Source organism: Periophthalmus magnuspinnatus, chromosome 16 (genome assembly GCF_009829125.3).
Source record: "Periophthalmus magnuspinnatus isolate fPerMag1 chromosome 16, fPerMag1.2.pri, whole genome shotgun sequence".
Classification (NCBI taxonomy): domain Eukaryota; kingdom Metazoa; phylum Chordata; class Actinopteri; order Gobiiformes; family Gobiidae; genus Periophthalmus; species Periophthalmus magnuspinnatus.
This window is the reverse complement of record NC_047141.1, coordinates 19,056,920-19,074,254: the sequence shown is the minus strand read 5'-3', so window position 1 is coordinate 19,074,254 and position 17,335 is coordinate 19,056,920. Positions and strand designations below refer to the sequence as shown.

Here is a 17,335-nt window from a genome sequence, read left to right as displayed (position 1 = left end):
CCCCTTTAACTTTTGCCCCCTGACTGCATTGCACTGATAGAATACACTAGTACTACTATGCAGTGTTCTCCCCTCATTTCTTCTTCTCAACTCATCTTTTTTGCACTGAACTCTGAATGTCCATCTGTATCCTTGTCCATAGATATGTTTGATTCAATGCCTGAGCAAAGCCCTACCACAGAATCCAAAGCTGCTACCACTCCTAGTGTAGACCTTTTTGGTGCAGGTACAAGTGTTTGCAAATCCATTTATTTTCTGTTTGGGACCTCTACCTTGTTCGGGTTTCCATCGTTGACTATTTCCATATGTCTTCTGTTTTTGAATCCTCGTCTTGGTTTGTCCCCATAGTGGTATGAGCACTCTGCATGTGACCCACTTGTCTGGTACTAAATGGTATATTGTGGCCATGCTTCTTACCCACACCCTCTGCCATTTCCGTTGAGCTAATACTTTTCTTTGCTATGCGGCTTTTTCTTCTTTCTCGTAAACTGCTTTTGGCTTGGTCACTTAGACCTCCCTGCTGTTTCACGCGGGCCTTCTCCTTTGCCCGAACCTGTACCGGCTGGAGACATCATTACTGGTAAGTCGTGCTATTTTACTGCATCACTGTCCCCTCTGTTTACTTTATGAAGAGTGCAGCCAGCCTTAATAAGTCTATGCATGGAGCTGGTGTGCAACATCAGTGATATATTTCTAAATGGTGCACCCCTCGAGTATGAGGACATACAGTTATGATGCAGTTCAAATAGTGCTTGCTTACTCATCTCTCTGCATGTGTGCTTGCATTTAAAAGCAAACTAGAACAGATATTGGTTTGGAACTGCCCGTCTAATCAGTAGTCCTGTTGGTTATTTTTTCATTTCATTTCCTGTTTATAGACACATTTTCGACACCAGCACCCTCTTCGGCCCCAGCTCCTGCCCCGCCTGCAGCCGCCCCAGCTGAAGCCCCTGCCCCAGAGGCAACTACTCCTCCCAAAGCAGAGCCTGCCCCCGTCATTGACCTACTTGGTATGCACTGCAACACTACACAAAATCATGAAAACACACAAGACAAGTATAAATGCACTTGATCCACAGGAAAGTCACTATTGTATCACCATATATTGTAAGGCAGCTACTAATCCTACTTCAGTTTCTTTTGAGAGTCCTCATTTATGGATTTATACATGTTGATGTGTAGCTAATTATAAATAATTTAGTAATTTTGTCATAATAATTTTCTGCAATAATATTCAGTGGGTCCTAAACTACTTCATGATTAATTAAATTCATGTTTGTACTAGGGAGCAAGTAATTCTTGATATTTCAAGACAACTTCAGAACTTACAACATCTTTTCTCCTTCATTACAGACACCTTTGGCAGCCCAGTAGATGAGTCCAAAACATCTGCTCCCGGTGGAACTGGTGAAGATCTATTAGGAGGTATGTACTCAGAGCATTACTATGTGCTTGAAATCTAAAATGTTTGGGCAAAAGCCGGAGACCCCAAGACATGTGCCAAATGTTTTGTGCTGATTCAGAAATTATTCAGTCAGTAATAATGAAGAAACATTTGTCAGATTAATATTGACGCAGAGTTGGCATGACTGTTCAGATTTCATTACTCAGCTATTCTTAAGTGGCTTTGCACAAATGATAGAGATGGATAAAATGTCCAAACCCAAATCATGATGTCATACCTTTATTTAGCTCTTGCCAACACAGTACTTTCAAGTAGCAACAACTTGCTTCATGCTTTCATTTAACTTGTCTTTGGGATGACACAATATTATCTATATCTATCTATCTATCTATCTATCTATATATCTATCTATCTATATATCTATCTATCTATCTATCTATCTATCTATCTATCTATCTATATATCTATATATCTATATATATATATATATATATATATATCTATATATATATATATATATATATATATATATATATATATATATATATATATATATATATATATATATATATATATATATATATATATATATATATATATATATATATAAAATGGGGGTTTTTTTCAGTCTTTTACTATATACCATAACTGTCCTTTCCCTCCACAGGTCTGATGTCCCCCACTCTGGCCCCTACAGTGGCCCCTCCCTTGGCCCCAGCTCCAGCTCTGGTCCCTGCTCCAGTTCAGAACGACCTCCTGGAGTCTGGCTTTGATGCTTTGGGTTCTCTCCCCTCTCCCACTCCTCCTGTCCCTGCAGCCATTTCAGCTGTGCCCCTTATTCCAGGCTCTACAGCCACAGAACCTGCAGCTTCAACAATAGCGCCATCTGGTGGATTTGATGCATCAAGTAAGTTACACTTATGTTCGTAATCAGCAGTCACTGTCTTATTGAATGAATTAAGCTGCTGCCTTTTTATTAGCATAGGTTCACTGCTTGATTTGTATATATTTTTTTAATGAAAATGAATTAGTTACAGCTGTTTGTCACTGGGAGCCCACTTCCGCATGAAAGATACACTCGGCTGCAATCACTGTCCTCCCTAAAAATCTCTTCTGCAATTTGCTGACTGATTAACTCTTTGCTCTTAACACTTAAGCTCTAATATATCTCTCTCTCTCTTGTACCTTCACCAACCGTGGCTTCTCCACCTTCTTGCTTGTCCACACTCTTTCTAACTTTCTCTCTTCTGCTACACACTCCTTTATCTCTATTTCTATCCCTGCTGGGTCATTGCTTGCTTCTTCTAATATGTACTTGGTGAGTTCAGTCCCTCAGTGTGTTGCGGCGACTGCCCCTCCATTCTTAAGTATGGTCTAATTTTGCATGTTCTGTCTCTTGCATGAGGCAAACTGTGATGTTGTTTACTTCTGTATGCCTACTTTTTGTTCTTCAGGCTTTGTGATTTTATTTTTGCAATCAAGGCTACAATGTAGTTTAGTGCAATAATCCCAGAACACTTGTTACTTGTATTTGGAAAATGTGTTGCTTACTTGGACGCTGATATCACTGTCTATTTTTAGGTAAAAGATGTAACTTTAATGTAGGGCTGGGTAAATACATTGCTTAATCTTCTGTTTAGGCAGTGCACAAAAAATGAAAATAAGTCAAATGTTATGTTAAAGCTCTTCTTATAAAGACCCAAAATTGATGGTGTACAATTCAGTCATGTTCAATCCTCGAAAACAACCAACTTGTGATCTTCTATTAAATAATCTTTTTTAGCTACTCATTGTGTTAAGAATTATTAAGTAATTTCCCTGCCCTATATTAACCTTCTAGTGTTATATCGTTTAGTGTAAGTAATATTCCCTATTGGACATTCACTGACAGCCCTTTGCATGAAGCACTCCTCTCTATTGTGCCCCTCTTTTCCAATCTGCTCACACATTTACATTACAGATTATAGATTTTGAGGTTTGTAATCCCTCCTGTTTGTCTCTGTCCCATCTCAAGTGTTTGATGGATTAGGCGACTTGTTGATGCCTGCCGTCACGCCACAGAGCACAGGAGGCAGCACCACTGGCAGTATAGGAGGCAGTGTGGGGACTCCTGCCTCTGCTCCCCCGGCCGCCACCCCTCCCCTCACCAAAACTATCTCAGAGGACCTGGACTCGTCATTGGCCAATCTGGTGGGAGGTAAGGCACAGGAGCTTTTTTTTTTTTTGCAGTAGCATAAAATTTACATGATTTTTATGTTTTATTCTCTTCTCTTTCAGATCTTGGAGTCAAGAAAAGGTAAGGACATAGAATGTTCAAATATTTTTTAGAACATGTCATGTCATCTTTACTGTGTTTTAGGTTTTCTGCTGTCTGTGGCATAATTGTTTTATTGAGTTATATTTCTTACAATGTATCATATTTCCCAGGGATCCTATGGGTGAGAAGAAGCTGACCGGAGGTGCTAATTGGACTCCCCAAGTGGCTCCGCCCATCTGGACTGCCCCAGGAGCCCCATTGGTAAGACTCTTGCTGTAGTTACTGTGATTATCATAATAAACCATGTCCATTTGTCACAAGTTCCCTTTCTGTCCATGTAGGCGCCTACAGCAGCTTCAGGAGCCCCAGGAACAGTGCCCTCTGGTGGAGCCATGGTGCCTCCAATGCAGCCAGGATTTGGAATGGTGAGCTGCATTTACATTGTAACTACTGCAAATATGTATAAAATATGACTAGTACCATATTATTATTCTTCCAGCCCTCTGCAGGAGCCCCCGGAGCTCCAATGATGCAGTCAATGATGGGACAGCCTTTGATGGGACAGTCCATGATGGGGCAGCCCATGATGAGACCTACCTTTGCTGGAGCGCCTGGAGCGGCTGCACCAGGAGCACCGGTAGGGCAATGGCACAGAAACTTTTAGTGACAACCTTACTGCAGTTAGGTCTAGTGTTTTACTTATTCTTCTGGAATCTTTTACTCCAGCTGTCCCCTGGACTTGCAAGTCAAAGTCCCAAGAAACCCAAGGACCCTCTGGCAGAACTCGATCTCAAGGACTTCTTATAACCTCCTGGTAGGAAATGTCTCTACAGTAGTTAGTTTTGCAATGACTAACCCCACTTTTATCTTGTTATCTTTGAGTTCACAATTATATATTCTAAAAAGTTAAAAGTACACAATACTGTTCACAACCATATGGAATAATAATTTTTGAAATTATATAAAACAGGTAAAATGGTAATGTACATTGTCTGTGTCTTCCAGCTGACATGTTTCTTGCCCAGGGCCCTCTCTTCACCATTTGCCTGGTGTCTGTGAACATCTCAGGACTCCAGTCACTGCTCCTCTGTCCCTCTGTCCGCCTTGGTAACTCTGCTCCACTGTCCTTTCTCCTGTGTGATGTCGTAGCACAAACTGTGAAAGTGAACCATAGCAGATATCTATGAAAATATATAAGTGAAAAAAAACATGTGTGTGCTCTTGTAGATGTTACTAATCTTTTGTCAAATCCACAAACTTTGGAGAAAAAAGTTTTAAAAAAAGGTTGAGAGAAAGTGAAGGCAAATCTGTATGTGTTTAAAGTTACTTCTAGAGCTGAGTTGAATGATGAATGTGCTTTGGTGTCCCATGCTCCACCCATAACTGTTTCTGCTCCTGTCTCTTTGAAAAAGGGGCGGGTTTTTTCATTGTCTCCCCACTCTGATTGGATGAGAGTGGTTAGATTTTTGGTCATGTGATGTTTACAGAGAGGTCCTCATTCATGTACATAGATTTCCTGATTCGAGGATTATTATGTCTTTACTCTGTATGTCTGTTGAAGAGAATTAAATAATTGTGAATCTGAAGACAATGTAAGAAGTTGTGTGAGTAATCTATTTCCGTCTGCTAAATTATTGATATAGTGAATAAATGACATCTATGGGCTTCTTTATTATTAAAGACCAGCAATTTCTGTTGTATTTATTTAAACTTGTGGCTTATTTTTGTAAGTTTTGTCTTTTATGTCTTATTTTGTTTTGTTCTTTGTACAATGGTCCTCAGTCAGCTGCTGATTTGTGGTTTTGCAATTTGGAAACATATCTCCAATAATAAAATGTCTACTGACATTTTACGATGAAATAAATCAACATTGATCATGTTTGCTTGGAACCTCAATACAATACAACACAAATTTCATAGAATATACAAGGCAGTTTCTTGTTTACGCCAAACTCAACTGGACTATAATAAGGTATTTTTTCTCTAATAAAAAATGCCTTTTAGTCCAGAATTATGAGAATGCAAATAAATTTGAAAGATGTTGTATGGACAATGCAAAGAATGAACAATGAATTGGTGCCTGAAATAATAATAATACAGTTAGTAATGTTATATACTTTTGTTCTGTTGAATCTCAGTGGCCCATGTTGTTAAGGTGGACTGGTCTTGACCAGTGACATCACAGTCTTTGTGTTACCAAAAGTGTGTTCAGTGCTTGGTTGTGAGAATCTGATGTTACTTGGAGAAAGTTGTGGGAAATTATACACATTTTACAAAAGCTAAAATTGTATTTTTCTTCAGTTGTAAAGTTATTTTCATTACAATGGCCCAAACCCCAGTGCATGTAAGCCCTATGAGATGCAATAAATTTAATGACAAACCAAAAGGTTTTGGATGCCAGTGTTTTTCATTACAAAACATCATCCTACTGATCTGGCTCGCAGATTCAATTCATCTTGCTGAGCAAGGTCATCATCCTGCTGCATACCAGAAAATATAAAAAGCAAAAAACACTGACAGTGTCAGTTTAACTTGATCAACTCTGAAAGACCATAACATGTTGGCATTTTAACTCTACCAGCTATCGTTGTTAGAAAGGCTTTTAAAATGAAATACCTTTTTGACTTCTTTTCTCAACCTGAAACTGTCTGGCACCGAAAAGCACCATAAGGACATATGTGTATACAGTAGTAGTACTCCTGGCCTGCAAGTACTACATTCATAACATCCAACCAGGAATACATGATACATTTTGTTCCTCATGTAAATATTGTATGGAATTCGACAGTGTCTTACTGATAAAATAGTTATGAACGCTCATTTTAAGCCAACACTACCTTATCTGACCTAATTTCAAACTTCTGTCCACACTTCCACAACGCCGATGGATCCTGTATCTACAATGTAATATGTATATGAACACATCAACTAAAAACACCACAACAGTAATTATCTTGTTTTAATGGTTGTCAATCAGCATCATTCAATTCATATTTGGTATATAAAACAACAACAAACATTTTTGGATTATATACACTGTATAAAATAATTCTGAAACAAGATTGATCAATTTTATTTAACAAATCTAAACAACTCAAGTAAAATGGTGAATGGTTCAGTCCCATCTTCATACATCTCATGAAGCCACATAAAAATTAGGCTGTCAAAAATATAGTATGTCCTTTTTTCCCTCTAACTCACAACTTTAAAACATTTATCATTTCATAAATTAGCACCACAACTTCGGGAAGAGCACCTGTGGAATTATGTGCATAACAATGAAATCTAATTTCACTGTGTTGCAAGAATGTAGCAAAACCATTTTCACTATAAAGCATCTCGCATACAAGATCATTAAGCATCCCTTTCTCATAAGAATAGTCATATCTCAAATAGTAGTAGCAATAAACTTCATAAAAACAACTGAAAAGCCAAGGGTTGAAAATCCACTTGCACTGCACATTTGAACTTGTAGACCTGATTCAAAAATGTCTGATTATAGTTATTATTAGCCGCCTATAATACCTGATACACAAATAAACAAAATTTCTCAAGAAAGTTGCCCCGGAAAAGATAAGGTGGCTAAATATCTTGTAGAATCACAACCAAGCGTTCATTTCAAATTAATCTATAACCTTACTCTATTTTATATTCAGTTTTTTGGAAAATAAATTAGAAAAATAAACAGCCACAATTTCCTACACAAGTCTATATGGCTGTGTGTAGCGTTGGACCCACTGATTAAGCAAGAGGTAACAAAAAACAAAAAGGCCAGGCAGTCATTGGGCCCCTGGTTGTCATGTAGGTGAGTGTATTCTGAGCTGGGACAGTGGACTGTAGAGGTTGTCCTGCTCTGGTTAGGCCACCCTGCACTCACTGGAGTCCCCATGCACCCACTCACAGATCTGGGCATATTTGAGCGGGGTAATCCTGACTGCCACGTTGTAGTCCTGCTGTGCGCCATTGCCATTAACATCCACCCACTGATGCCCCGAGAACACCCCAATGATTTTCCTTGTCCACTTCTTCTTGCCAGGTTCCTTCAGTCGGATGTAGACCCCAGAGCCACTGGAGCCCGGCTTGGCATCACAGTACTGATACAGAAGGTCACTGGACTCCTGGGTGACAGAGCAGAAACGGTACACCAGGTTGCCAGGTCGGTCATCATCAAAACCAGAAAAGTGGATCCTTCCTGCTGGGAGTTTCTTGACTGATGGGATTACACCTAGATCCATGTGTTTGATTTTGGAGGCTTTCTTCAGCTCCAGGAGTGCATAGTCAAAATCTGCAGCCAGTCCTTTAGAAACACCCTTGAACCAGCCTTTAGGTACTTGGGTCTTCTTAACCCTGGTCCACTTAAAACTCGGTTTCTCTGATTCGATACTGCGTCTGCTGCGGCTCTTTCTGCCTTTGCCCTTGCCTTTCCGCTCTGTTTTACCCGTACTATCCGCTTGAGCCTCCTCTTCTGGTTTATCTCCCTTTCTCTTTTTACCTTTCCCTCGACCTCCTCCCCCGCCTCGCCCCTTGCCCCCTTTTCCACGTTTGGACTTCTCTTTCAGGATTCCAACGCGCAACTTCTGCACCCCATCCAGGTAATCCTTTCCGTCATGGATGCAGTGCGCAGCGGTCAGCACGTGTTTAGGCGACACCAGGACCCCAGAACATCCAGTGGAAATTTTAACAGAGGTGGAGAAAGGGTATTTAGTGGAATACTGCTTGTCTGAAATAGTGAAGCGGGTGTCTGTGCCGTATACCTCCCTCTTGCGGCGGGAGTGGGAAGTGGCATTACTGGACCAGGGGGTCACCTCATTGAGCCCCTGTACAGACACTGAAGTATAGGTGCGTGTTCCATTTTCGTAGACGGTCTCATAGGATAAAAACTGCTCCACATCATCCAGAGAGGGCACAGGGAGGCGGCGCTGGCACTCGATCCCACACGTGCCGCTGAGCTCCGGCTGAGGTTGTGCTGAGAAGTTGGGGCTGGAGAGGAGCGTGGTCCGCCTGTTCCTCACCAGGGGGACATTCCACTGTGGCCACGTGTAGTCATCGTCCACTGCAGCTACAGCCGACAGCACAGCCAGAGAGAAGAGGGGCAACACGCACAATGGTATGGGGCCCATGGTCGACTCGGGCCTGGGTCTGGAGGGAAAAGACATAGACTATAAATGGAGGTGATCATGTTACTAGTAGGCTAATATAATTACACAGACCTTATGTTTTTGTGAAATAAATTAATCTAAACCATTTCAGTGGTTTGGGTTATTTTCAGTGGAATATAAGATAATATTTTTGTCTGAAACATAGGTGATCTTTTTTACTTAGATTTCAGTAGATTCCACTAGAGGGCACTATAGGCTCTTGTGTGAATTTGGCCATTCCAACCTTGACTGACATTAAAGGCACTGCCCTCAGTCTGTTTCATGCCTCACATTGACTCGTGTGTATAAGGACTGGCACACTGTTTTAATTTACTTTATGCATTGAGGATTTGTCTGAAGTCCTTATATTGTACATGTGGTCAAAAAGCTTCAATTGTGCCTGCAGATGTGGGCAGTGTGAGGCTCTGCATGGGCTGAGACAGTGGCTTGGAGGTTGGCCACAATGGTTAACCTTCCCTTGGTGTAATGACCGTATCTGGTTTCCCCCTCTCCTCTCTGCTGCCTGTCCAAGTTTACAGATGACAAAAACTTACAGTAGACAGTGTGCCGACTGCAAAATGCCCAAATGGCTTTATTGGCCCAAGGTTGCCAGTGTTCTTGATAACAATACAGAAAATTAAATTTTACACCCTTTTAATATGGAATCAGTAGACCATCACTTACTAGTCACTGTGGCTATGTGGTTATGAGATCACACAGGCTGTTAAAACACTGGCATAACCACTTGGGGCATGGCATGAGTGCAATTGTGCGAATCTAATGTAAAAGACTAGTTATTTTATTGGTTGAGATCAAATCATCTGCGACAGATGTATTCTTTGGTGACAGGGTCACATTATAGGAAAAGATTAAGAGAGCATGACAATTAGATGTGAACATGCTTGGTTAGCCTCTCAGGGGACGTTGTCAAATGGAAAATATTATGTACACACTCACCTGTGGAAATGTAAATTATAGGCATGCCATAGACAATTATAAAGTCATTTTCTGACCCGGCTAGAGTTTGAATATATTTACTCATGTAACTTTGCTGCAACCAAAGAAAATAAGTGGTTGAATTTTAACCAAAATATCAGAGATACTAATAAAAGACAAACTCTGAGTTGTAAAACAGACTTAACAAATTTAATTACACAAATGTCTTCTAGTTTGGCGTACAATCACGGAGTACACAATGGAAACCATAGGCCTATTGGCTCTTGTCACAGAAGCCCCTCATTTGAAGTAAACCATTTTCCATTGCAGTAACAGTTGAGTGCAGCTCTCCACAACCCTCTGAGAGTGCAATCGCTAAGAAAAAGAAACCAGTAGATGGCGACGTGGATAAGCGCGCCAGTGAACTTTTACGCACGGGTTAGGGTCACACTTGAGTTCAAGAACACGTCTATAAAAAGAGGAATTTTATCATCTTGACCCATTTACACACTTGACTTATCCACAGAGCTTATACACTGGGCTTGATGAGTTTCAGATAATAGTCGACCAAAACAGGGCAAATAGAAGCAAATAGAAATCAGATCTAGAAATCATGAGAACATTTAAACACAATGGGATAAACTTAAACACATGGACTTCAAACAGTATGAACAGAGTTACTCATTAATATCGCATAGTTTACACAGACTATTTGCTGATTTTATAGAAAGAATACAAAACGCCAACATAAAATACACCTGCAGTTGCCAGTTGCTCAGATAGGTAGTTCTGAAAGTCGAAGAACAATGTGATTTTTGTATAATAAAAGGGAATAATCAATCAATAGGCCTATCGGGAAAAGGTGTTCATAAGATTTTTTTTTGCAATAAGAAACACAACCTAATTTTAAAAAAAAAGGCTACTAATTTAAGACCAACTCTATCTTGCCCAAATGAGGAAACTGCTGGTGCTCAGCCCGTGCACATTGGATGACGGTTACCTGCTCGCATCCGATTGACGGGGAAGTCAAATCCGCAGACTAGTTTATTGTCCTTGGTAAAATACAATTACAATCCAAGCAAAAGGCGATCAAAGGTATTGCATCCTAAACGTTCCTGTGTGAGCAGGACGCACGCTCACTTCTCCTCATCGCTTCTCCCGCAGCTCGAGCCGGACGCAGCCTCAGCCTGCACTTGATGCTGAGGAGGGACGGAAGGAGGAGGCAAGGGGAAAAATCTGAAAAGAATTTTTTTCACATGTGACAAAAGCGCTTCACAGTTGGGTGGGGCCAGTACTAAGCAGGGGCTGAATTGGGTGAAGGCAGTGGTCCAGACCATGGACGGGAGGTGTGAGCGGCCAGACCCTCTTTCACACTGAAAAAGAGCCTATGAGGCTCTGAGCGGGTTTCTGGAGCATTAGTTCCGCCACTACTTTTTTTTCTTTTATTTCCCTCTTTCCTTTTTATTAACCAAAGAGTTCCCTGAGTGTCCCATTCGGAGGCATGCGGGCACAACATCTACACTAGCTTCTTCTGTCACCCTTCAACGCACCAAGGCAATGTTTTGTTTTGCTTTGTTTTTCTTCCTCTGCAACCTTGTTTGTACAAAAACAATTAGTCTACTGCAAAAAAAATGAATATTGAAAGCATACCTTTAGTCATTCATGAGCAGTGATAAAATTAATATGAATCATGGAGTACAAATGAGGGTTCAATCTTTTGCTAAAAAAAAAGCACATAGAGCACATTACAGAGGAAAACCCCTAATAATAAGAATGCTGTAGTTGCTTATTTAGGGCAGAAAGTTAGAATGATATTCTTGAGTTACAGTTCTATTTTTTTATGCTGAGACACATTGTTTGACAGATGTTTATTTCTAAATCCCATTGAAATGTTGCTCGGCCCCCACAAAAGGGAAGATACCACTTGGAGACAGGTGTTGACTGACTGACCTCTCAATGAGCCAAAAACAAAAGTGGAAAATATGTGTAATGGGGGAGAGCAGAGAAACTGAGGATATATCTGGATGAAAGGAAGCAGGTCTCATTTGGATTTGAGAGCAGTGCATGTGTGATTACTTAGAGTGTAACGGCCTTAGCATTGCTTGCAAATTAGTTTTAAATTCCACCTGCCCCAGGATGAGGAGAGCAGATTTTAAGATTTACTAGTACTAGACCTGAGTGGCCAACAACTGTTGGCCGAGTCCTCTTATACTAATATATGCAGCACTTTGATTTACAAATTACGTGTCCGCAGCTCCATTTTGAGACTTGTGATGTTGTTGACTAATGAGCTGGTCCATAGAAACTTAAATTTGAATCCAGGGCCAATTGGAATAGAAAAATAAATAACAGTAAGGGGATGGAGAACATTATGGTTAAAATGGCTTCAAATAACATTGCTTTATTTTTGTATTCTTTGTGGGCAAATGGGAAGAATCTTTTGACAACATCCCCAAACTCCGACCTTGGCTCACACGTCCATCACCAACACAGTGCCAGCCTCTGTTTCCAGTTATGTCCAAGGTCAAGGGTCATAGGAGAGCAGTGAGACAACATTGATAAGATGGGCTAGTGCTTTTAGCCCTATGTGGTCCTCAAATAGGAAAGCACTGAGTGAGGTTTGTGGTCTGGGGCTATAGAGGCCCTTTTGTACTGCGGGTCACACCCTCACAGGAAGTGCTCCTTTTGCACTCTGCTGCGTTAGACCTGTGCCTATTCGTGGGAGATCAGTGTGAGGAATTTCATTACTTGTGTTTTGAAGGTGAACGTGGTCATCCTCACAGCAGCAAACTGGAGGCTGAACAGTTAAATGTGAAGGCCCAGCTGACATTTTTTATCCCTTTAAAGATACTGCACCAGATTTTCTTCTTTGTATTTTAATTCTAAACTGGCCAATCTTACCCTTGAATACTTCTACACTCTACACTCAGCCCATTTGCCCAAAGTCAGCTTGTATGTGTCTTCAACCTCTTTGCCCTTTTGGATGAATTTAGCTGTACACATTAAGGTAAATCCTTATGCAAACCACACCAATAAACCAGCTGACTTTTATTTTGACAACTCAAGCTCTCTCACACAGAGTACCATTGATTTGATGGTGCCCTCAACATTTTTATGCTTGGTTCACGCATACAGCAATCAAAGGTTATGGGATAGCTAGCTAAATGCCCTGCTAAGATTGAAGTCTATATTCAAATGTATTTAAAAATATTTGGGTTAATGGTCGGTAAGCATGCTGGTCTCAAGAGAAGAGGTCTGTATGAAGGATGAAAGGCTGAGTGGACTCACACGTGCTTCTTTGAATTTTCTAAGTGAACAGACATCCACAGTCCAGCTGCAGACACAGGGCTGACCTGGGTCAAAGCTATGTCACTGTTTGAACATACATCATCAAAACAGGAATCTCAATTTCATGTTGGTGAATGACAAGAATCAAATGCAACAAGTTCAATAAACCAAACACTTCATTCTGTCTCCAGGAGCAATATGCAGAAATAAAATAATAACAATATGCTAAAATTGAGAGCATAACAGACAATACTTCAATTGGCCAATCTGTAGACTTCTTTTAACAAAAAAAAAAGATAGCTAATTAATTGCACATTACACAATTTTATATTTTAAAAGAAGAAGTTGCTGAGTTTGCAACACACTCAGTGAACTGTTTTTGCACAGTCCAGTGTGCTGCGGTGACTGGTTTGGCTGCAGTTACCCATAATCCTCTGCTGCAACAACCAAAATATACCAAGGCTGCACCATTCCAAGCACGGTACAGCATGGTAGCTGTCTCCTAGATTACAGTGTGTTTTCAGTGGACAGAGACAAATAGCCTCTTGTTACATGGTTCACAATCATGTTTAAACTTATGAGGTTCCCTTCTTTGATTGATGATCTTGTAATTTCTGCTTTGCTATGGTAAATGGTTACTTCAATAACCCAAAAGCTTAAAATTGTGACCTAAAACTAGCTATGTCTTTGCTTGATCACTGACCTCTCCATCTCTATCACACGCAATGACATTCTTCCACCTCTATTGTGCATGTTATATTGCTCAACAGGATTTTTGTGTCATGCAGTGAGCGTAAGTCTTCTAACTTCATATATCTCAACTGAGTCAAAACATTTACCCAGACCAAGAAATCCTGCCTAGAAAAAAGAAAGCAAAATAAACATTCCCCAAAGACCAAAACTATCACCTCTCATAGTAACCATGTAAAGTCACGAGAGACTATGTTTTAAAGAAGTTTTATAATAGGTTCTAGGCTTGTGCTCACTAAATGTACCTATCAAACTCCATGGTTAGATCTGCGGTTGCATCAGGATTGAACTATTTAGACAAGCTGAAACAAATACAGCAGATTGCGTGTTTCCCTAAGGAGTTGGACAGTGTTTTTATTTCACAATACACTAACAAAATTGATGTGAGAAAGGAAGAAGGACCGTGCGACAAATATATCTGCCAGAAGTAATGGATTAGATGAAAAGCCGTAACAACAACTCTGGGCTTTTTATTTGTAAACTTCCACTGAAGATAAACAGTGAGTGGCGCTGAGAGATTAAAACACGGTTCAGGGCTCAGAGATGTTGATGCTCTAAGGATCTTTTTGCCCAGTGTTAGTCAGATCAAAAACTGTTTCTCAAGAGCAGAGGTGCAGGGTTAGAGGAGGTGTATCTCCAACGTTCTCATGAGGTTCAGGCATATGGATTCCTCCCTGATTTAAAAGATTTTGCATGACAACAGTCTCCCGTAATTCATAACATAATATTTTAACTTTTGCCTGAAACCTATAAATATGAAAAAGCACATTACAAAGTTTGTGAGGAATTCAGCCTTCACTGGGCCCTGTGTAAACAAGTACCCTCATGGTCTAGTGCCATCTTACTGTTTATTCCTCTCACTCTGAATTCATTTTCTTTCCATTTTAAAGTTCCATTCCCTCCTACCTGCTGTCTATAGCCCATATGGTACATTACAACAAAAGCTTAACGTTGCCTTCCTCAGGATATGTTCCAGGTTGGCTAAACCCTATCTGGCATATTAAGATCAAGTCCGTTTTCTGGGTAGTACACACACGTCAACGCAATCTCCTTTAATAATGCAAGACAGAAAAGCTGCTGCCTAGAGCTCTCTGTTTTTCCACCTCCCTAAATATTTCTAGGCTCAAACAGTGGCTTATTATGAGACTGATCAGTGAAAGGGCCCATTGATTTGGGGGTACTGGGGGAAGGTCAACTATAGAGTCACAGAGAGACTAAGAGTATACATACCCAATGGCAATGGACTAGCTTTGAAAGTGATGTGGACTTTTGAGGAACCCCCTTTTAAAACATCCACCCATTTCCGTCCCTGATATGTAGGCAGTACATGTATCACTAAATGCTATGGCGCTCCACCTGACCAGTTTTCAAAATACTACAAATACATACAAAATATCAGCTCTATATTTAATCTTAAGGCATGATTTTGCCTTGTATGTGTTCCAGTAAGGTTGGGCGATATGTCAAAAATGTATATCACGATTTTTTTGAGTTTAGATCATTCACAGACAGTAAGATTTGTGGCCTGCTGACCATGCTCTTTTGTATGCTATGTTCTGTCTTTGCATGCTGCGTTCTTTTCATGATCGAACAACAATTATAATGCCATAAAATGTCACATAGGAAATGTGGTTTAGGCTCATATTTTCTGTTGCTATTCATTTGCTTTGGACCAGCATGCTGCCAGCTACAGTGGGATTTGTGGAATGGTTAACTATGGGAACGATTGCACGGTATAAGTTTGTGAACTCACAGAGGAAACACACAACACAGAGGACATTGTGAGGTGGTTTATTGGTCTAGGGCGGTGATTATTAAACGGGCTGAAAGGTCACAATTCCCTGAGGTTGAAGCAGGTGAGCACACCACAGTACACAGAAAGAGCTGATTCACTGCAAGACCTGACCTCTGCATCTTCACCTGTTCAATCTAAATTAGAGCTCTTGTTGCAACTTGCATTTATATGTAAACGTTTAAAAAATATATGATCAAAAGGCATCAATAAAATTAAAAGGTAACAGATAAACCTGTTGTAGAATAAACTGTTATAGCCCGAGAGAGAAGAGACATGATGTTGAAGTTCTAACGTAGAAGTTTATTTACCATCTGGAGACATGACCCCTCCAGACATTGTGATAGTGTTGTCCATGTCAGTCTAGTCCAGTCCAGTCTGGCTATGCTTCCATTGTAGGGAGTATTATACCTCTGATGACAGCTAACCTGGCAGTGAGAGCCCTCAGTACAGCACAGAAAAGGAATTTCTTTAACAAAACCCACATATAATAATAAAGTGGATTCCAAACTGAAATAGTAGTTTCAATAGTTTCAATAGTTTCAATAGTACGGTTGGAGTCATACCAAAAAGGCAATCGTGAGTCAACTATAAACTTTAAACACCATATCATATACCGGTATAAGTATATACATTCAAGTGTAATGCCACCCTCCTCTTTGTATACCCTTTTGTAATGGCAGGTGCCTGTTGCATCCAGACTATAGTTTCTCCATAAACCTCAGCTATAATCACATTTAACAACTACATTTGTGACTCTTTACCATCCGCTCGGGTGCAGGAAGTGTGTCCAGGTGTTTCTGTCAGTGTGAGGAAATGGAGTTCTTCTGAAAACCATAGGTTGGTGGGCGACTTGATTATTGTGTAAGTCTGTTTGTCTGCTGCCTCCTCCTCTTCCTGACCAAAACCCTGAAGGCAAAAACAAGAGCCCAAACACAGACATGAGAAGGACCACTGTTGTGGAGACGGCTGAGGTGTGTAGGAGAGAGCTGTTAATAATAATGCAATAAAGTCTATTCAAGATTTTTTTTTTTTGGGTGTGACAATAAGCTCCTGTTGAAGCACTGTTGGTTCATCTTGACAACCTGTTAGAAGATCATATAATAATGACTGTTGGACCAGAACACACACAGATTTACAACACTTTATGACACCAAACATTAGGTCATTAATAAAAAGTGGGGAAGGACTCACTAGCTACTCGTTGTACACACTTCCTTTTTTTGTGCAGCACAGCCTTGTAGTTTCTAAAAGGCCGCAAATGGCTGTATGGAACAGTAAAATACCATACAATGTTTTCACCATCCATTTGAATTAGCCATAAAAATATTACTTATAATATTAATTCATTCATTGTAGGGAAATTTAATGAGAAACCACTATAACTCAAGGGAAAACAATCACTATGCCAAGATACATTTTGAAATATGATGAAATATAATCTTAAGATTCTATTCTATTTTTCTATTGCATAACTTTGTGATGAAATTACAAAGTAGACAACACAAACATTATTGCTGAGTGTAAAACCTCAACAGCAGCTGTTGTTCTGCCTCCCGTGTAAATATGCATGGGTGGAGTAATGGTGCTTCCTACACGTTCCCTGGACAACCCACCCACTGCCAACTGGCACCGTGCCCCTGCCTCACATGCACCCTCCGGCTCCACATTCACAAACACATGGAACTGTTTGTCAGCTGCAAATGGATGCCTAGTAAACATGACTGAGACTACCTGCTATGATACAGGGAGTTTTGGCCAAGAACAGA

At 40.3% G+C, this 17,335-nt stretch overlaps 2 protein-coding genes across 2 annotated transcripts in view; one reads left to right on the top strand and one right to left on the bottom strand.

Moving 5' to 3' along the window:
• Positions 1–6,037, top strand: part of snap91a (synaptosome associated protein 91a) — a 28,568-nt gene extending 22,531 nt beyond the window's left edge. The window contains exons 18-29 of the mRNA XM_055227615.1: positions 143–226; positions 512–580; positions 879–1,010; positions 1,354–1,425; positions 2,073–2,312; positions 3,420–3,602; positions 3,683–3,701; positions 3,833–3,923; positions 4,004–4,087; positions 4,162–4,299; positions 4,389–4,476; positions 4,668–6,037. Coding sequence (XP_055083590.1) covers positions 143–226; positions 512–580; positions 879–1,010; positions 1,354–1,425; positions 2,073–2,312; positions 3,420–3,602; positions 3,683–3,701; positions 3,833–3,923; positions 4,004–4,087; positions 4,162–4,299; positions 4,389–4,469 — 1,193 coding nt within the window. The 3' untranslated portion in view covers positions 4,470–4,476; positions 4,668–6,037. The remainder of the gene's footprint in view (positions 1–142; positions 227–511; positions 581–878; positions 1,011–1,353; positions 1,426–2,072; positions 2,313–3,419; positions 3,603–3,682; positions 3,702–3,832; positions 3,924–4,003; positions 4,088–4,161; positions 4,300–4,388; positions 4,477–4,667) is intronic.
• A 682-nt stretch (positions 6,038–6,719) lies between these two features.
• prss35 (serine protease 35) lies at positions 6,720–11,104 on the bottom strand. Its single transcript, XM_033981688.2, has 2 exons — positions 10,737–11,104; positions 6,720–8,801 (listed from the first exon to the last, which is right to left on the bottom strand). The coding sequence occupies exon 2, from the start codon at positions 8,780–8,782 to the stop codon at positions 7,520–7,522; it is 1,263 nt and encodes a 420-aa protein (XP_033837579.1). The 5' UTR covers positions 8,783–8,801; positions 10,737–11,104; the 3' UTR covers positions 6,720–7,519.
• Positions 11,105–17,335: the final 6,231 nt, after the last annotated feature.